This window comes from Lepisosteus oculatus, chromosome 4 (assembly GCF_040954835.1).
Source record: "Lepisosteus oculatus isolate fLepOcu1 chromosome 4, fLepOcu1.hap2, whole genome shotgun sequence".
Classification (NCBI taxonomy): Eukaryota; Metazoa; Chordata; class Actinopteri; order Semionotiformes; family Lepisosteidae; genus Lepisosteus; species Lepisosteus oculatus.
In genome coordinates, this window is record NC_090699.1 from 50,604,544 (window position 1) to 50,623,830 (window position 19,287).

Genomic DNA, 19,287 nt, shown 5'->3' on the forward strand with positions numbered 1-19,287 from the left:
TTGTGCCTCACTGGTATTGTTTTGAATTATGCAAACCAAGCATACAGTATGGCCCTTCATCTGTCTTGAGTATCATACTGTACCTATGCTGTACATTGTGCCATGTTGTTGTGAATGACCCTTTCCAAATAACAACATTGCTGTGGCCACAAATCAACGATAACAAATCTCAGAGATCTCCATGGCCAGTTCCAGGCATTCAGTGGTCTCGTGACACGCATCAAACAAGCTGCAGTCGAATTCGCAGTTACAGATGCAGTCGCTGCTGGCGGTTTGATCAGTGGATGCATGCTGGTATTTGAACGAAGGGCAACAGAGACTCGCTGTGTTTTCGCACATGTCAGGCAGCATGAGGAGGAAGTCGGAAAACTTGCAGAAGAGGCAGGTCAGAATCAGGGTAGCACAGTCATCTGAAGAGAGAGAGCAGAGAGACAGGCAAGAAGTGAAACTTAGCATTGAAGTACCATGGTAATATACACAACATCTCAACAATATGACTCTCACATATCCTGACATTCGAATACTACCTCTCTACACACAGCTAGTGCCTAGAGGGGAGGGAAACCATTGAGCCTTATATCCCCAGAGATAATTTTTTTCTTGTGCAGTTTTTTGTTTTTCTTTCCTACATGCCTCATGTTTACACCATAACTCTGTAATACTTTAAAATAGTTCTATCCACTTACCCTCATTTCCCTTTGACTTGTTCGATTTTATAACTCTTGTCTGTATAGGCCCTGTAAATACTGTGTGAAAAATGCTTTATGGCAACTTGTGGCAAAGGGTGCTACACAAAAAAATAAAATTGAATAGAATAACAAACCTGGTTTAACAGAAACCTAACCATCCTATAAATCTCTAGATTCAATAGAACACGTGGGAAATTCATTTTGTTTTTTATCATTTCCTCCTGTAAGAAATGCTGAACCCTAACATTTTTGCCATCAAAGGCAGAAGTTCAATATCTCCAAAAATGTGGCTTATTTTCCTAGTGAAAATGTTAATAGGCATTACCACTAGCAACAAGTCTTTCAAAAGTGCAATGGATATTCTGATAGCGTCACGTGGAAACTTTAGCCTTTAGTAATTCAGTCTTTTATTGATGGAACAGATTTTTGGTCTGTCTACAAAGGTCACATGAGACATAGCAGGCAATTTTAATTTGCAGAGATCGTTAATGCCCTGTTTACATTGACTATTTAAAATTCATGCTAATTAACTTCTGCACAAAAAATATATCAAGGTTAAACTCAAGTAGGTCGTAGCATGTAAAAAAAGTTTTAATTTTTCCTTTTGGACAACTCCTTTCAAAAACTGCACACAATACAGCAGTAAAGTTGCAGATGTCCTCATGTGGGGCTACTTTAATGAATTACTGAGGTTATGTGATAACTGGTTCTATACCCACAGCTCTTTACTACTTTACTAGAGAGTACAGGCTTTGGGATATATTTAAAAAACTAAGACTAAAAATTTGTAATAGCAATAATTTAAAATTTATCATTGGTTTTTATGTAAATATTATGAATAGCCAAAGTATTCATATGCTTAATTTGTAAGATATAGGTCAGGGTCAAGCAACTTTATATTCCAACCAAACAGAGTTGTGCCTTTTATACACATATTATGGACACATTTTGTTACATTTCTCAGGTGACCAGTAGACCATATGGTACTATTCAAATGCCAGTAATTTTAGAACAAGTATGTTTAAGATTTTTCAAGTATGTCTTTAAATCTTACAAAAGTTGTACAAATTACATTTTTAAAATGATTTTTATTTTTATTTTTGGGATTGCTTATTAATGATCTAAAAAAAAATTGAACTTATTCTTTGAAAACTTTGAGTATATCTACATACGCAGTATAGTATATGCAGACCATGTCAGGTAGTGTGGCGTGAAAGTGCTGTATATGGAGCTTTATAAAAAAAGAGAACTAAGAGCTAAGAGGATAAACAAGCAAACAAAGTGTCTATAATGTGCAAGTCCCATAGCTGTCAAAATGTCAATTTGTCTTGACAAGAACTGGACAGCTACTAAGAATACTGTTCATCACGTTTAAGAGCTTCTCTCCCCTATATACTGTATTTTTTAAAACATGCATAATTTAAGAAATCACAGTCTTTTACTCCCTAACAGTAAGACAACTATGGAGATTGTTCTTAGACATAATCAATTAACATCAACCTCTAAAGTCAATTTTAAAACGATCCTTTGCAAGTTATGGTAATGCTGTCACATGGCAATATTCAGAGAGCCTTTCATTTCACTTGTCTAATGGCTGCTGAGGAACACAAATCAGGACAACCTATCAGTTGTCACAAGTGGAAGGTTATAGGTACACATTAAAAATAGCTGAAAAATAACAACCAAGCAGCTTCAGGGGATGTAATACTTTTGGGGTTGTTTACTAGATTGTGCAGAAAACCTGTGTTTTGTGAGTTAAAAATATGTTTTAATGTAAATGGACTTTGAAGTTTAGGGAGACATCTAAGCAGTCATCAATCAGGTTCTCAGCCTGCATAAATAAATGTCTACATGTTTAATATTAATTAATTAATTGGTATAATTGTATAATTGGGTTTTGATATTTGGTTAAAAAAAAGGTTAAAATGTTGCACAGTTTCTTAACTTTTGAGTTTCAAGAGGCAAAAATCACTTTTGGTTCATATTCCAGGACTAATGATAATTATTTACCAATAAGTTATGATATAGTATCCTTTACCGTAGCTGTGTTTGTTTCAAAATATTTATACATTGCCATATAAACGTATTCAAACACTTACTATTTGTTATTTTGTTTGTGAAGTTATAACGTAATAGTTTTTTAAACTTAATATTTTATTCAAAACCTGAAAGCTCAAACTAAAACTTCAAGGAATAAGATAAGTTACAGCAAATGTCAGAAAAAAAACTAAAGAGAAAAATATGAACTATTGATTGCCCAAGCACTCAGACAGCCTCAAGTCTTTCTGGGTCTCTACCAACTTTGTACACCAACATTTTTTTCCATTTTTCTTGGCAGATTTGCTCAAGCTCCCTCACGTTGCTTGGGGATTGCATATGGACAGCAGTTTTCTTCTCTATTAAGTTCACTGTAGAATTCAAGTCTGGAAGTTTGTCTGGGCCACTCAAGGACTCTCCTATTCTTAAGCCTGTGCAGTGCAGCCTTGCCCTTTGCTTTGCATCTTCATCCTGCTGAAACATGATTTTCAATCCCAGTTTTATGTCTGAACCAGGTTTACCTAAGATTTGCTGGTACTCTACCTATGTTCCCAATTTTTTAAGTTTTCAAAAATGCCACCCTGTCCCTGCTGTTGATAAGCAGAGCTACAACATAATGCTGCCACCACCACACTTGACAGGATGGTAAGTTTTGACTGACTAAAGCACTATGTTGGGTTTTTGCCAGATATAATTCTTTGCATTTAGACCAAAACTTTTCAGTTTTACCTAGTCTGATCACAGATCTTTTTGCCATGTTTGCAGCTACTGTACCAGTATTTGCTTTGTTACACGTGGGATGTAAGATGTTTTTTGCCCCATACAAGCTCCTTGGTGGAGTGACTGGGATATTACTACCCCATGAACATTTTCCCGCATCTTAGACACTAAAATCTATACAGTAACTCTTTCAAAATCTGTCACTCTTGGCCCCACTGTGATACTCCTTGCCTACTCCAGTTTCCTCCTTGCCTAGCTGCTCAGTTTGCAGGGCCTCATCTAGGATCTAGGATCAACTTCATCATGCTCAAAGAGATATTAAGGGACTTGAACTTGAAATGTTCTTAAACCCTTCTCCCCATCAGTGCCTTGATACAATTTTGCAGCTCATGAAAACCCCTTGGTCTTCATGGTTGAATCTTTGCTTGAAAATCACTACCTGACTGAAGGACCTTACAAAAATAGGTTTATTTCTTTCTAAACTCATGTGAACCACTATTATGGTTTGCAGACAGAGGCCACTCAACTCATTGTGTGGCTCCTTAAAGGTAATTTTGTGCACCTAATTTAATTTAAGTTTGCCACAGCAAAGGGTTTAAATACTTAAGCAATCATGATATTTCTATTGTTTGTTCTTATTAATTAGCTATTTATATTTTGCTTTTAAAGTGGGGAGTTGATTCTGTATATACAGTAGTACATGCCAAGAACTCTTTTAAAGTGTCATGACTGCAAACTTTAAAACAACAAAATGTGAAAACTGATTAAGGGTCCAAATACTTCTGCAAGACCCTATATATTGTCCAATGAATGCTTAATAGATTTATGCTTTCAAATTGGATCTTATACATTTATACTTGTTGTTTTATTCATCTTATCTGAATGTCTTAAATATACTAGTATACTAATAGAATTAATATTACACAAGTAATTTGAGTTTTTTATGTAACAAACTGTATTACAACTGTAGCAGCCTATTTATTAATGATAGCGTGTTTTTCTAGCTGCATGGTTTAAATCATTCATGAGGTTTAATAATTAATATTTTCAAAGCATATAAATGCATGTTTATAGCCATACTTAAAGCCATTAAAAACAAAATTAATCGTTTAGATCTAATCTGCAATTTTTTGAATGAACAAGATCACTAATAAATGATGACATACAAACATGAAAAAAATGAAGAAACAAAAAAAAACTATGGCTTTTTTTTAAAAAAAGGGATTTTGACTTAATTATATCTCCTGATAAACCCACACTACACATGTAGCCTTTGAAGTTACAGTAGCAATCAATAGCCACTAAAATGAAATTACAACAGAGGACTCAAATTGCCAAGTGTTTGCAATAAGGCCCGTAATAACATTTTTATTGATGTAATGCCAAAATGTAGATACTGAGACATACTTCCACTGTTGGGCTGATGGGTTGGTGAATTAACTTCTCTGGGAGAAAATCGGCCACTGTATCTATCCACAGAACACAAGGAATAACTAGATCTCCCCCATTCACTTCTTCCTAAAGGCTCTGGCGAAGGTGTGCCTGTACTGGATTTCTCCTCTTCATACTCCACAATTCCACCCATCTTCCTTGAACCTTCGGCTGGCTCTGCTTTCCATAGTTGGTCCTTGTTAGACGGATCCATGTTTCCTACTGTAAATGTTAAAGAAAATATTTTTAACAATTTTACAGTGTATATAAAACAGTCATACGTTAAATTATTATCAGTGAAAGTAGGTAGTAGTACAGTATACAGAAAATCTTTCCTATTTTTAACTCCTAAGGCTATTCAGTAAAACTGTTCGAAGCAGTGCTTACATTTCTTTACCATTGCCAAATATAATTTCAAACCCCCTGTCCCATGCTGGTGCAGAAAATCAAATTTCTTGGGACTTGGAAATGATTTTTAAGTTTACATTTTCTAACAAATTTTTGATATTATGTTAAAAGGACAATTCAGCTTTTTACGTTTTTGGATTAACTTGTATTAAGAAACAAACAGGCTCTAGCTTTTGGCAATTTCCATCAAGAAAACATGACTGCTCAAAGGAAAAGTGCTAACGCATTAAAATCTGAACAGGCACGCATTAACATTTAGATCCCAAAGATTTTTTTTCTTTTTTACAGACAGAACCAAACTGGGCATCCTTTTAAGAAAGTAACGCAATGATCCGACTGACAAGTATACTGGAGATGCTCTTTTTAATAGGGAAAATATTGATTGGAGCATATTATTTGGATTCAGTTACTTCTCCTCAAACTGCCAGTAGGTAATCTGCCAAAGCATAATGAGGAATGAGCTTTATTTTACTATCTTCATTTCTCTGCACTTCAAACATTTAAACAACCAAGTTGAAAGAAATCCTGACTCCTTACTGAAACTTTAGCCCACACAGAAGACAAGCATAGGCAGCACTGACAGCTCTTAAAAGCAGCAGAATTGTGTGCTTCAAACAGCAAAAAAAGCACAAGAATATGATTAATACATAAGATGCTGACAAACAACCCCATCGTCTAGCTTGCCTGTTTCAAGGAAGCTAATAAAATGGCCATCTTCTATTAGAGGTGAGATGATGGCAAAGGAGAGAATCACATAATTGCGCTGCTTGTCTTTAAGAATGGAGTAATCAATTTCACTTTCTGAATGTGTACCTATTTATTTAGTCTAGATAATGCAATTTGATTAGATGTCCACCCATGTTTTGGATAATACAGAAAAATAACCACAGGATAGAACTTATCATAATGTTTGTGACATGCTGTCAACCCAAACTTAAGAACAAAAGCAATGTATGTACTTGCATATTAAACGTCACTTACTATACAAAGATTAACTGACAAAAATACCCCGTTTCCAGGTAGTAAAGGCTAATATGATAATAACCTAAAGCACTTCCTCAAAAGTCTTTGGAAATCAAGTGTCATACAAAGATAAGGCAGAATCTTAAGACAGCTGCCTAGTACATCTGTGTACTTGAAACTGCCCTGGCCAAAGTCACTAACGATATTGTAATAGCTTCCGATTCAGGTTCTCTTTCTAGACTCATCCTTCTTGATCTCAGTGCTGCTTTTGACACTGTTGACCATGAAATCTTACTTTCTCGTCTTGAGACTATGTTTGGAGTTTCTGACACTGCTCTCAAATGGCTCAAGTCTTACCCCACTGATCGCTGTCACTTTGTCTCTTTTAATTGGTATAGATCTTGTTAAGTCTGGTGTACCTCAGGGCTCAATACTGGGCCCCTTGCTCTTCAGCATTTACATGTTTCCACTTGGTCAGCTTTTAAGATCACATGGCCTGAGCTATAGTATCATTTCTATGCTGATGATACTCAAATATACATCCATATCAAACCTGACACTGATGTGGCTGTCAATATTCTATTTGCATCTCTGACATAAAAAACTTGGATGACTCAAAATTTCCTTAATCTTAACTGTGACAAGACTGAAGTCATGCTTATTGTCACCCCCCATCAACTTTGTAAAGCCAATTCTGTAACCCTATCTGTAGATGGTTCTGTACTTGAGCTTCAGTCTAAATTGAAAAAGCTTGGGGTGATATTCAACTCTGGCTTAACATTCAACCCACATGTGCAGCATAGTGTCAAAACATATTTTTTCACCTCAGAAATATCACTAGACTATGTTATCACTAACTGAGGCTGAAAAGCTGATCAACACATTTGTGTTCTACCGAATTGACTACTGTTAAGCTCTATTCGCTGGGGTATCTAAATCTACATTGAACAAACTGCAGTATGTCCAAAATTCGACAGCCAGAATCCTGACCAGGTCTAGTGCAAGTGATCCCATTACTCCTATCCTGGAGTCCTTGCACTGGCTTCCTGTCAAATTCCGTGTGAATTTTTAAAATCCTCATGCTCACCAATAAGGCTCTGCATGGCTTGGCACCATAGTACCTGTCTCAACTATTATCTCCCTACTCCCCATCTCGCAACTTCCGCTCTTCTAATTCTGGTCTCCTAACTGTCCCCCAAGCCCATCTACATTGTATGGGTGAAAGGGCCTTCTCCTGTTATGCCCCCAAGCTCTGGAACTCTCTCCCCAAGGATATCAGAAAGTCACCTTCTGAAACTCCTTCAAATCCAGACTCAAAACCTTCTTCTTTAGAAGAGCCTTTACTTAACTGGTTCCATTCTTTACCCCTCTGCTCCTACTATACTTAGTACCAGCATCCAAGGTTCCCACTGTGTATTGTAATTGTGTTTTATCTTGTGTATTATTTTTATTTATCGTTGTTGTCATTCTGTAAAGCGCTTTGAGAGGCCACCTTTAAAGGCGCTATATAAAATAAAGTGTATTGTTATTTGCTCAACATGTCTGACCAGGCAAACAGGATTGAATAATAATAATTATAACAACAACAACAACAACAACAACAATAATAATAATAATAATAATAATAATCCTTCTTCTTATTATTATTATTATTATTACTATTAGGGATCTTAAAGTGCTTTACATGCAAGATGGTGACCACTTCATTCTCCACTGAACTTCAGCACCAACCTGGTTGATGTGTGGCATCTACTAAAAAAAAACTAGAAACTGCTTCATGACTTGAATAAAGAAGAGGGCTTCAGATAGTGCAGATTGTACAAACCCTGTGGTGAAACCTTGAAATCAGTGAAACCTTGAACAAGCAACACAAAACTAAGGTGATGTGCTTCACCGGGGAACAAGAGGCTCTTTTTATACAAGGGGCTGTCAAAAGTGACACTTTTGACTGCTTCTTTCAAGAAAAGAGCTGAATGAGATCCTGAGATCAATGAACTAGCAACTAGCAACAAGATGAGCTGAATGGTTTTCTTGGTGCACTGTGTTCTCAGACAGCAGAGGTTGAAACAGATCTAAAGATTGAGAGTTGCAACAAAGAGGAGGTAATACCAGGCAGGAATGAGCAAAATGAATAGCGAACAGATAGATGATTTACTGAACCAGTGTTCAGCAGTGCAGTGAACAGTGGGATAGACCATAATAGAGGCCTACATTAATACCCAGGGTTGGTGAGAACTCAAGTTCATCTTTCTCCTGAATGTTTGTAGGTAATGTCATTTATCCTTTAGTGACACACTCCTTTTCTTATTATGTCTGTATATTCACATTTACAGATGCTGAGTGTTTGGGTTTTTGAAGTGTAAGATTATTCATCCTGCCATTTTCTGACTGCTTATTCCAATTCAGGGTTGCTGGAAAGCAGGAGCCTATCCCAGCAAGCAACGAGTGGAAGGCAGGGTAGACACAGACACACACAATCAAACCACAATTCATTTTCTCAGAAGTCAGTTAACCTTACAGTTTTTTTTTCTTGGTCTGTGGGAGGAAACTGGAACACCTGGAGGAAACACATGCAAACACAGGGAGAACATACAAACTCCATATAGATAGCACCACATATCCAGAATAGAAGGCAGGGTCCCAGCACTGCAAGGCAGCAATGCTAACCAGTGTGCCACCAGTGCCGACCAATGAAGTTTATATTTTATATGTGTGTATAATTCTATAAATCTAATTTCCTAAAACTAATTTTATTGTAGTCTAGTTTTGTTTTTTGTACGGGTTAACAATGCTTATTCTTCTTAAAATCTGTGTAGAAAATATGTTCTGCCAGTTAATAAATCATAAGACATTAAATGTTAAATAAAAGAGAAAAAAGTGTAAATTATTCATTTAGGAAAGGTGGTAGAAAATAAACAGGGTAGTGCAGCCACAGCAATAATTCATTAATAGTCTGCATTCAAATCTGTCTATAAAAAGCAGACTAATTATTGAATTATTTCTAAGCACAGTTTTAGACCCTGAAGGCCGAATTTATTTCCCATCATCCACCATTCTCTGCGCCTGTGTTTACCACTGCATAGGTCTGCAGCTATCTGGAACTGAGCACTCCACAGTAATGAACCCAATTGGAAGTAGATGGGAACACACACTATTTTATCATTTAATTCAGAAAATAAATGCTTAAATAACACCCAGATATAAACAACACATTTCAGCATTAAGACAATAATTATGTGGTCTCTGTGGCAAAACATGTTTTTTTCCCTCTGATGAAGTTTAACATTTGCTTTAAGTACACTTCCAGTGTTTCAACAGCATCAGCTTTACTGACTTGTAGCCTGATCTCATCACATCTCAGAGCTCTGCTAAGCAAGGCTGGTAGTGGACAGTACTGGGATCAAGACCTCCATGACTCTGTAGTTCAGCAAGTGAAGTTCTTCTTCAAGAACTTTTTAGATGGGGGACAATGTTGATCACTGGCTACTTTTTCCTTAAAGATCCCATGGTACCATTCTTAGCTGAAGAGTAAGAGTTAACCCCAGTGTCCTGGCTATTCAGGAATGTTGCATTCCTGAATAGGTCCCCTTCTAGCCTATGTCAAGACTAGATAGATTAAGTTAGTTGGGCCTTATAACTGTAAGACAATCCTTTAAGATAAAGAATCTACTGATTTTTTAAAACTTTGTGATCGCAATTGTACACAATAATCTAAATAAGGTTTTATGGGTGTGCTGTACGATTTTTTTCTAATGTCCCTTTTTTAAATTATGCAAATTAAACTATATCATAACATTTTGTTTCCTTTTTTATTACTTACCTGTTTGATATTAGAAATATGTCAACAAAAATGTTTTAAATAAGCACCTTCTTTAAACTTAAATTTAAAATCACATGTGCACATACTGTACAGTACATTTTTACTTACTATGGAGCTTCTACAGTATTATCTAATCCTCCTATGTTGGTGTCAATTGCAAACTTGACTAGTTTGCTAACTGCACCTGAATATAAATCATTCAGTTAAAAATTAGGAATAGCAGTGGCCTTAGTACAGAGTATTAGTGCCACCCTGCTAATTCCATCACTTCAGTTTGAGCATTCAACCTTATCAGTACTGTTTTCTATTATGATTAATGGAATTTGTATCCATAACTGCTGGGTATCCACAGTAATGGATCTATGGAGTTTATAGCAAAAGTTAAGGAGGAAAGTTATCCTAATTTCACCCACTTTCAAATTTCTACATACTGTACATGTATACATGTACTGTATGTCATTCTGGTCTTCCCATTTCTCTTACCACATGCGGAGTATTGAGGCAGGGGAAAGCAGTGACCAACTTTAAGAATGTTTTAGTAAAAAACAGAGCAGAATTTACAAAGACATTGTATGCAGCATTTCCATTAACTAAAGAACCTGTACTTCAGTATCCCAGCAACAGTTACAGTATAGTGACACCTAGCAGCATATAATAATAATTATAACAATAATTGCTTGCACTTATATAGCGCTTTTCTAGACACTCCACTCAAAGCGCTTTACAGGCAATGGGGACTCCCCTCCACCACCACCAATGTGCAGCATCCACCTGGATGATGCGACAGCAACCATAGTACACCAGAATGCTCACCACACATCAGCTACCAGTGGGGAGGAGAGCAGAGTAATGAAGTAACAACACCAGACCACACCATCTACAGCTTTGCAGTGTTCTTTGGCTTGTGGAACTGAAGGGGGGTTCGGTCAGTCTTATCTTTATGGTCAGGCTGCCATTCCCTCAACTAGTTACGTCAAATAACGTCTAATGCATTCATACCTCTATCGCATTCATATGGATACATATGAATACATACTGTATACTGTCACACATATACTGCAAGCCTTTTCTTGAGTTCTAAATATTTTATTTTTCTTAACTTTATACAGGTGTAAGTAAGACTTCAAAGTCTTCCAAGCCCATAGTTATTTGATTCAGTTGTCACTTTTTCTTATTGGTGGCTACTACATTAGCAGTTTTTCAGTCAATGGTATCACCTCTGTCTTGAGTCACTGCCAGAAGGGTTTTCTTAATTGCCGATGGATAACACTGCTCTTCAAGTACAAGTGATATAACTTGGGCCCTGGAGATTTGTTTATTCTAACTGCCTGTAGTACGAACACATAGAACTTTGTTTTCCTGAGCCTGAGGCAACGAATTGTCAATTCTTTCCTTGGTAAACACCTGGGTGAAATATTAATACATTGCTGATTTCCCTTTCATCATCTAAAGGTTTCCCATCATTAGCTCTCAGACGGTTCATATTATCCTCTACTGTCTTTCTGCTGTAATACCTCTTAGGTGAAAAAAAAACAACCTTTTCTTATCTATTTTAGCATCCATTTCTACCCAATTTCCTAACAATTTTCTTCTCATTTTGTATATGCTTTTTTACCTAAGCATACAATTCATTATAGTGTAATACCTTTTTCTAATTTTAGAATTCATATTCTGTCTTTCTCTATATGTTTTATCTCTAGAGTGGCAGAGTGGTGCTGTGGTTAGCATTACTGCGTCACAATGCTGGGGGCCTGGGTTTAATTTCTGGGGTGCTATCAGTGTGGAGTTTGTATATTCTCCTTGTGCTTTTGTGCATTTCCTTCTGGTGCTCCAGTTTCCTCCCACATTCCCAAAGACATAATGGTAGGTTAACTGGCTTTTAATTGGCTTCTCTGAAAATTGGCCCTGGTGTGAGTGTGTACTGTACATTTTTATTCCTGTGTGTGCCCTGTGATGGACAGGCATCCAGTCCAGGGTGTATCCTGCCTTGTGCCTGTTGCTTGCCAGGATAGGCTCCAGTCCCTTGTCCCCGTTTATTGGATAAAGTGGTTAGAAAATGGATATCCTGGATATCCATCTTAATTGATTCATAATCTCTGTCTCATACCTGCATATTCTTTCCTGAAATTCTAAACCGGTGTTCTGGAATCAAACTGAGAAGTTTGAAAATATGCAGTGCAAAAGTATACAGATCCTTCTGATGTTGTTTCCATTTCCATATAAAATGATCCACACTCAGTTTGCAGGGTCAGTCTGATTTAGGCAATGCCTTCGTGCCTTACACTCCTTAATGATCAACCTCTCCATGTTAAAAGATGTATTAAAGATATTTGAAATGTCTTTACCCAGTTCTCCTGTTCTGTGCCTTTATACTCCACAACTCCCCCCCGCACCCCGAGTTGTTTTAAAACCTCTTCGTGGTTGAATCTTTGTTTACAATTTCTTCCATACAGAATGTGCCTCATAGAGATAATGTAGGTGTATTTATTGTGAAATCATGCAAATGATCTATTATTGCAGAACAGTGTTCAAGACACTAATAGTGTAACTCATTAAAGTCATTTTCTGTTCCTAACATAATTTAGGTTTGCTACAGCAAAGGGATGGAATATTTATCCAACATTATTCAATATTTTTTCCATTTTTCTTTCATATTACACATTTACTTCTTCTGTTTTTTTGCTTTGTTTGGAGATTGTGTTTGTAACAAAAAACAATTACTACTTCAAGGTGTCGTGACTGAGAGCTTAAAAGCAACAAAATGTGAAATCTGTGCAAAGGGTTTTCGGATTGGGTTTTCATTTTGACTGCGCTACAGTATATGCCGTACACTGCCTGTATCTTTCTTGCAGATTCTCTTCTCATTTCCTTTTACATGCTTATGAATTTCTCTGCAGGTCTTTGTGCCAAGACAACTAGTGAAAAACTCATTCAGATGTGAGCTAGCTACTGTATTTGAACAGATAGCCTTTACATTTTACTTCTGCTCTGAGCACATTTATCCAGTTTTCCTTTTTTCTTTCCTTTGTTCATTCTTTAACGCCCTGTGATTCTGCTATCCAAGCAGATATACATTCCTGCTTGAGCTACGTGCCTATGGCTCGGGTTCGGGTCCTGCATGCTTCCCGCTCAAGCCAGTTGCCTCAACTTTCAGGCAGTTCCAGCACCAGTCCCCTCGGCTTCATTTTCAATACAGACGGGCATTCTGGATCAGTCTGCAGCTGTCCAGTCTCTACTATTGAAGTTCCCAGTTTGTATTCACACAGGCCTGACCACAGCTTCCCTCACATATTCATTCCTTCTTCAGGTTTCTGTCGGGCCCCTGTTGCTAGATGTATTCACATCTTGGCACTTGCATTAGGTGTCTCACCTTCTTCTGGCGTTCATCTACAGCTCTCTCTTATCCTCTAACCCTCCAAAACTTCTGTCACATTCCTGAAGCAGTACTTTCTCCTACTTCTACTGTGAGCTTTTTTATATTCCATACATCACAATATATTCATTCCACACCCAGACACTTTCTCTGCATCAGCAAAAATAACTACTGTATATTGATTTAGCCTACTTTATCCCATTCTACTAATCTTAACTCACTTTCCTTTTTATGTTACACATACTGTATCTTCTAATGCTAACTGCTTTGAATTTAGCATTAGCATTCTGTACTTTCAAAAATTATCTCCCCTCTACCTCCCTCAAATGAAAAAAATCTTCAGTCTGTCTGATTTTTCAGTTCAGCATAATGTCTCTATTCCATGTGTTAACAGCTTGTTCAGATTTGCATGCGCTTCTCTTTATCATTGATTAACTTTGTGTATCATCTTCGCCCGGGCAATGTGTATTTTAGCCCCAACACTCCATAACTTAATAAAAAAATCACTGTAGCATATGATGACATTTACACTGCTGCTCACAAATCCGCCTGGAGGTGGATCTGTGTTATTAAAAAAACATTCTCTCCCAAACACACCACTCAACGAGCTACAGTGACAACGTTAGTTTTTTCTGTAAAGAAGTCCAATCAGCTTCTACACAGAAAAAATATCTACAAGCAAACCAGTCACCCTATTTCTTACGTCAATAAATTAATACATATATAAACAATTCATAAGTCAATTATTTGTTTAATCAATTACATTGTTATTTAATCAATCCATACTATGACCTACATGTTACACTAGTTAGAAATCTTCTGATGTTATCAATCTGTAATCATAGTGTCTTTAAAGTCACTCACCTTTCAGCTGGCTAGCTGGAGCACCTACAGTATATCTACTGCTCCAACTTCAAGTACTGCAGACCTGCTGGAATGAAATGCTTATTTGCATGTACTGTATGCTCCGATACAAAGATATTAAAGGAATCACCAAAAACCTAAACACCGAACAGCAGCAGCAACAACAGGTTAAATGACATAAACCTAAAAAAGTCAAACGAGTAGTGTGAGAAAAAAAAACATGAGTGTGAGTCAGTGGTAGGGGAAGAGTTCAGTAATCTTACAGCTTGTGGGAAGAAACTGTCTGTAAATCTGCAAGTTCGTGCTTTTACGCTCCTATACTGTTCACCAGAAGAAAAGGGGAAGAAAAGTGAGTAACCAGAGATTGGTATCTTTAGCAATACTTCCAGCCTTCCTGAGAAAGCGAGTTGTAAAAATGTCCACAATAGAGGGGAGCTTTATTCCAATAATATACTAGGCACATCTGATCACCCCCTGTAATGCCTTCTGATCAGACAACGAGCAGCTGCCAAACCAAACTGTAACACCACATGCGAGCACACTCTCAATAGCGCACCTGCAAAATGTAGCAAGGATAGTTGAAGATAGACCACATTTTTTCAACCGTCCTTGGACTGTCTTCAGTGGAGATGTCATACCAGGGCACAGACTACTACACTCCCACAACCCTCAGCTGGCAGCCAGAGTGGCTTAATGTCAGCTCCTGACTCACTTCCTCTTCCCCTTCCACCTGGCTGTTGCAATGTTGCTGCAAGTCCTCTTACCTCAGACACTGCCTCCCTCAACAGGTCTCCAGGTGTCAGTCCAGAATTTAGCCACGAGCCTTACATAAGTTACACATACAGTGGGTGTCTCTCAGTGAGCTGACATTTTAGTCACCCAAAGAGGATAAATCAGCCACTTGATGGGGCACCTGGGCCTGGCAAAGTCACATGCAATCTGGCATTAAGGCCTTAGAAAGGTTTAATGGTTTTAGCATTTAGTTAGCATATGTGAAGGCCTGCTTGGTCCCCTCTTGAGGGTTCATATGGATAGGGTTTTGTCCCTCAAAACAAATAAAGTCAACACTAAATATTCTGCTGGTCTAGATGGTCAGCAGTAATATGACTGTGTTTACTGTGCAGCTAAGGACATTATATTGCATATGCATTTCTAACAGAATTTTTCTATCTTTTGTGTTAAAGCTAAATCCATAATTTCTCTACTTTATATCCTTGGGTTTGTATTTACTCTTCATAAGAGTGTATGGGGCTCACCTAATGCCACCTGCCTTGTCTCTTGGTGAGGGGGCCAACCCTGAAACATCATTATCAATGTAACACTAAACACTCTGCTGCGTTTGCATTGGACTTTAAACAGTTACTACTGAACAGACAAATCATTTACAATAGTTTTACTTTTTGTAAGACAGACTGATTGATCACTGTTTGAAGGAAGCAAATTAGGCATTCTATACATTAAACAAATTGTAAGACTACTAAAATACCAGAATGGTATTGATAAAATCAGCTCAAAAGACTAGCATTTCAAAACCAACAAGGTTTGTGAAACAAGGACTTGAAGACAGAAATAGAAATGAGGAAAAAGTAGATCCATCCATTTTCTAACTGCTTTATCCAATACAGGATCGTGGGAGCTGAAACTTATCCTGGCAAGCAACGGGCACAAGGCAGGATATACCCTAGACTGGGTACCAGTCTAATGCAGGGCACACACAGACAAAAAAAAAAACACTCACACCAGGGCCGATTTTTCCAAAGGACAGTTAAGCTACCAGTATGTCTTTGGACTGTGGGAAGAAACCGGAGGACCCAGAGAAAACGCATGTAAATATGATGCCATCCCTGGAAAAGTGCATTTAGGACTGAAAACAGGAGACATTTACAGAAAGGGTAGTGGGTGTCTGGAACAAAATACCCACCCATATTATTGAAGCAGATTCTCTGGGATCTTCAAGAAATTACTCGATGACATCCTCACATCCACAAGCTACTATCAATTGATCAATTGAGCTGCATGACTTATTTTAATCATTTACCTTTAACTTTATACATTAAAATATTCAAATACAGTAACACAAAATTAGCCTTGACTTGTGAGGTAGCTAAAGATGATAAGAAACAGGGATATTAAGTTCATCTGAATTTTATTTTACAATGCAATTTTTACTCCCAAATGTTGGGTTGCTGATGAGAACCCTTATATGTAAATGTAAATCTGTAAATGGAACGGTACACCACATTGTATTCTAACACTTTAAATTTCAGTTGAAAGTTAAAATGTTAATTCAAAATTATTCTCCACAGTGCAGTCCAAATTGCATCAAATCTTTACTATATTTGGATAACACTATCATTTAGATTTGATACTGGCATTATATGTGTTGTGCTTTTTTATAAATAACTAATTGTAAACTTTTTATCATTTTGAATAGAAACAAAAGCAGCTGAAGCTGAACATTGACAGATCCGATCCACTTAAGACATTTGTATTATAATCCACAGACGCTTGCGTAAGGAAGATTGCCTTCACTGGCTTTTAGCACAAATGCAGCCATCATAAACTGCAAATTGGCTTAATGTACAAGAAAGTGAGCCATGATTTTCTGAAATTTTAAACCTCTGCAAAAAGGTTTGAAATTGACATAAACACCAGGGTTGCTCCTATGAAACACAAACCTTTTTGTTTGTTATACATGTAAATACAAGAAGAAACTAACTGAGACAAACAAAACATCATATTACAAAATTATAAATAACGTCATATTACAAAACAGAAAAACACAAATGTACCTTTAATTCTTTTTGTCACAATAAATTGTTACGATGTACTGTATTTGTCAATTCCATTTGAATTGTTTTCTAAACACTTGATTTTCAGTTTTAAACTCTTTTGTAGAATTAACAACTTAGATAACTAAAAACATGTTGATGTACTGCACACACATATAGCATTTTAGATGCAAATAACCCTTGTACAGTGTTCATTATAGCAGCAAAAAAGATGTTGTCCTAAAAACATGTTTTTAAGCATCACCACAGTTATGCTTGAAATATTTATGTTTTTTGACATTTTGCTACTTAAGGTATCTGTTTGGGAAAAATTAATGTTCTGATAATTTCCTAGAATCAGGATCACCTACAACATAATATCTTTAAAGGCTGATTTTGAGCATTCACATACAGTACTTTGTTTTATTACGCTTGAATTGGGATTCAGTAAACTGTATGTACATGTGACAGTAATATTCTGGATTTAAAAAAAAAGTTATTTGACTGTTGTTTTGCAACAGTCAGTTACATTATCTTAGAACAAAATCACATAGGACATTTATCTTCATTTATCTGAACAGACCAGCTGGACATTATTGATCAGCGGACCATCTAGCTGGGATACTAAAAATAAAGTGACAATATTATATAATTCTTTGTTTGCAAATGAACATATAATTCACTTTATTAGAATAACAACATCAACAATTTTACATGTTTTTCTACAGGACAAGTGGGTTAAGGCCCATTTCTGGCCTTAAACATTTGGTACAACACTGTATGATTTGCATTGTTGTAATTTACAGTAAGTATTCAAATCATTTTAAGAAACCTGACAGTCAGAACCTTGATAACACATCTTTGCAAGATGTGTTGTTCATATCAGGATATGTCCTTTTTCCATTACATTACAGCAGAAACATTTCTTTGTAGCATCAGAAATAAGAAAATGAAGTTCCATATTTGATATCTGTAATTTCACATTAAAACATTATATTGGAAAAGTGCTGTATGAATAAAATATTATGCGAAGGCTACCAAAGTGTGTTATCCACAAATAGATACAGGTGTATTATAGTTTATTCTCACCTGAAGTCAAAATCTTTTGTTAAGATTACAGTACGTGGATGTAAAGGAATGTACTGTATGAACTGTTTCTGGGTTCACACTGCAACCAGGTTACAAACCTAACCTTAAGTCTGTATCCTGCGTTAATGAAACAATTAAAAGAATCTATAAAGTCTATAAAGATCATTTCAAAGTGCCCTGTTTTTTAAGGATTGTAACAGTATGGATGAAATGGTCAAATCCTGAGGGAAAAAAAGAACAAGATAAAAATAAGAATAAAAGGAAATATAATAATATATAAGAAATAAAACTAAATCTTATAAACTTAAATGGCAGTTTAGGCAACATAACTCTTTGTTACCTATTTTCAATGTACAATGTACCAAATGTTGTTTTTCAAAGAAAGAAACCTTCCTAATGCAATCACTACAATCCTTGTTGTAACTCTTTAACATCAGTTAATGTTTTTGCAACTGTACGTTGATAATAAAAAATTAAGCATAGCAAAAAGTTTAGTCTCAGCATCTTAAAGTGGGTTGTGAATTAGGAGTTATCAAAACAAGGCCATCTGCCTGATGGAAAAAAGCTTACCACTGCTTAAAGGACTTTTCTCCTCGCCACTCACAATAGATTCATTTGCTTTTTTGTCCTCTGTTCTCGAAGTCTTGGATGCCATCTGATCAAAGAGAAATCCCGAAAAGCATTAATGAATAAAATATCAAATCATTGATCATAACTCACGTAACACCTCTGAAATGCTCTTTAAAGGGTAATTACTGCAGTACGTGCTTTAGATGTTGCCTAAATAATGACAGACACTTTTAACTTCTTACACAGGCTCAAAACTATCGACTATATATTACCATTTATAGTTCTGCAGATGGCCACAGTACATCATCTTGTTATGACAAAACATTTCCATCTGCCAAAGGGGTATTAAAAACGAAAAGGCAGCGTATTTTGTACTGCTAACAATACATTAATCAGGTCGGCTTATAAGAAAATAAATTAGCACTCTACCTGAATAAACTTTTCCAAAAGAATACCGATAAGGCACACCGGTACATCTGATCTTTCCTTTCGAAAGTATGTTAAGCTTGGTCCATCAGTGCTGAGCACACCTTTCAACAGGCTGCTCAGTCC

The 19,287-nt window shown here is 36.5% G+C and overlaps 1 protein-coding gene across 1 annotated transcript; it reads right to left on the reverse strand.

Moving 5' to 3' along the window:
* On the reverse strand, positions 1–19,249 carry mdfic2 (MyoD family inhibitor domain containing 2). Its single transcript, XM_015347206.2, has 4 exons — positions 19,165–19,249; positions 18,736–18,820; positions 4,854–5,099; positions 1–410 (listed from the first exon to the last, which is right to left on the reverse strand). The coding sequence occupies exons 2-4, from the start codon at positions 18,818–18,820 to the stop codon at positions 154–156; spliced, it is 588 nt and encodes a 195-aa protein (XP_015202692.1). The 5' UTR covers positions 19,165–19,249; the 3' UTR covers positions 1–153.
* Between the last annotated feature and the right edge of the window lie 38 nt (positions 19,250–19,287).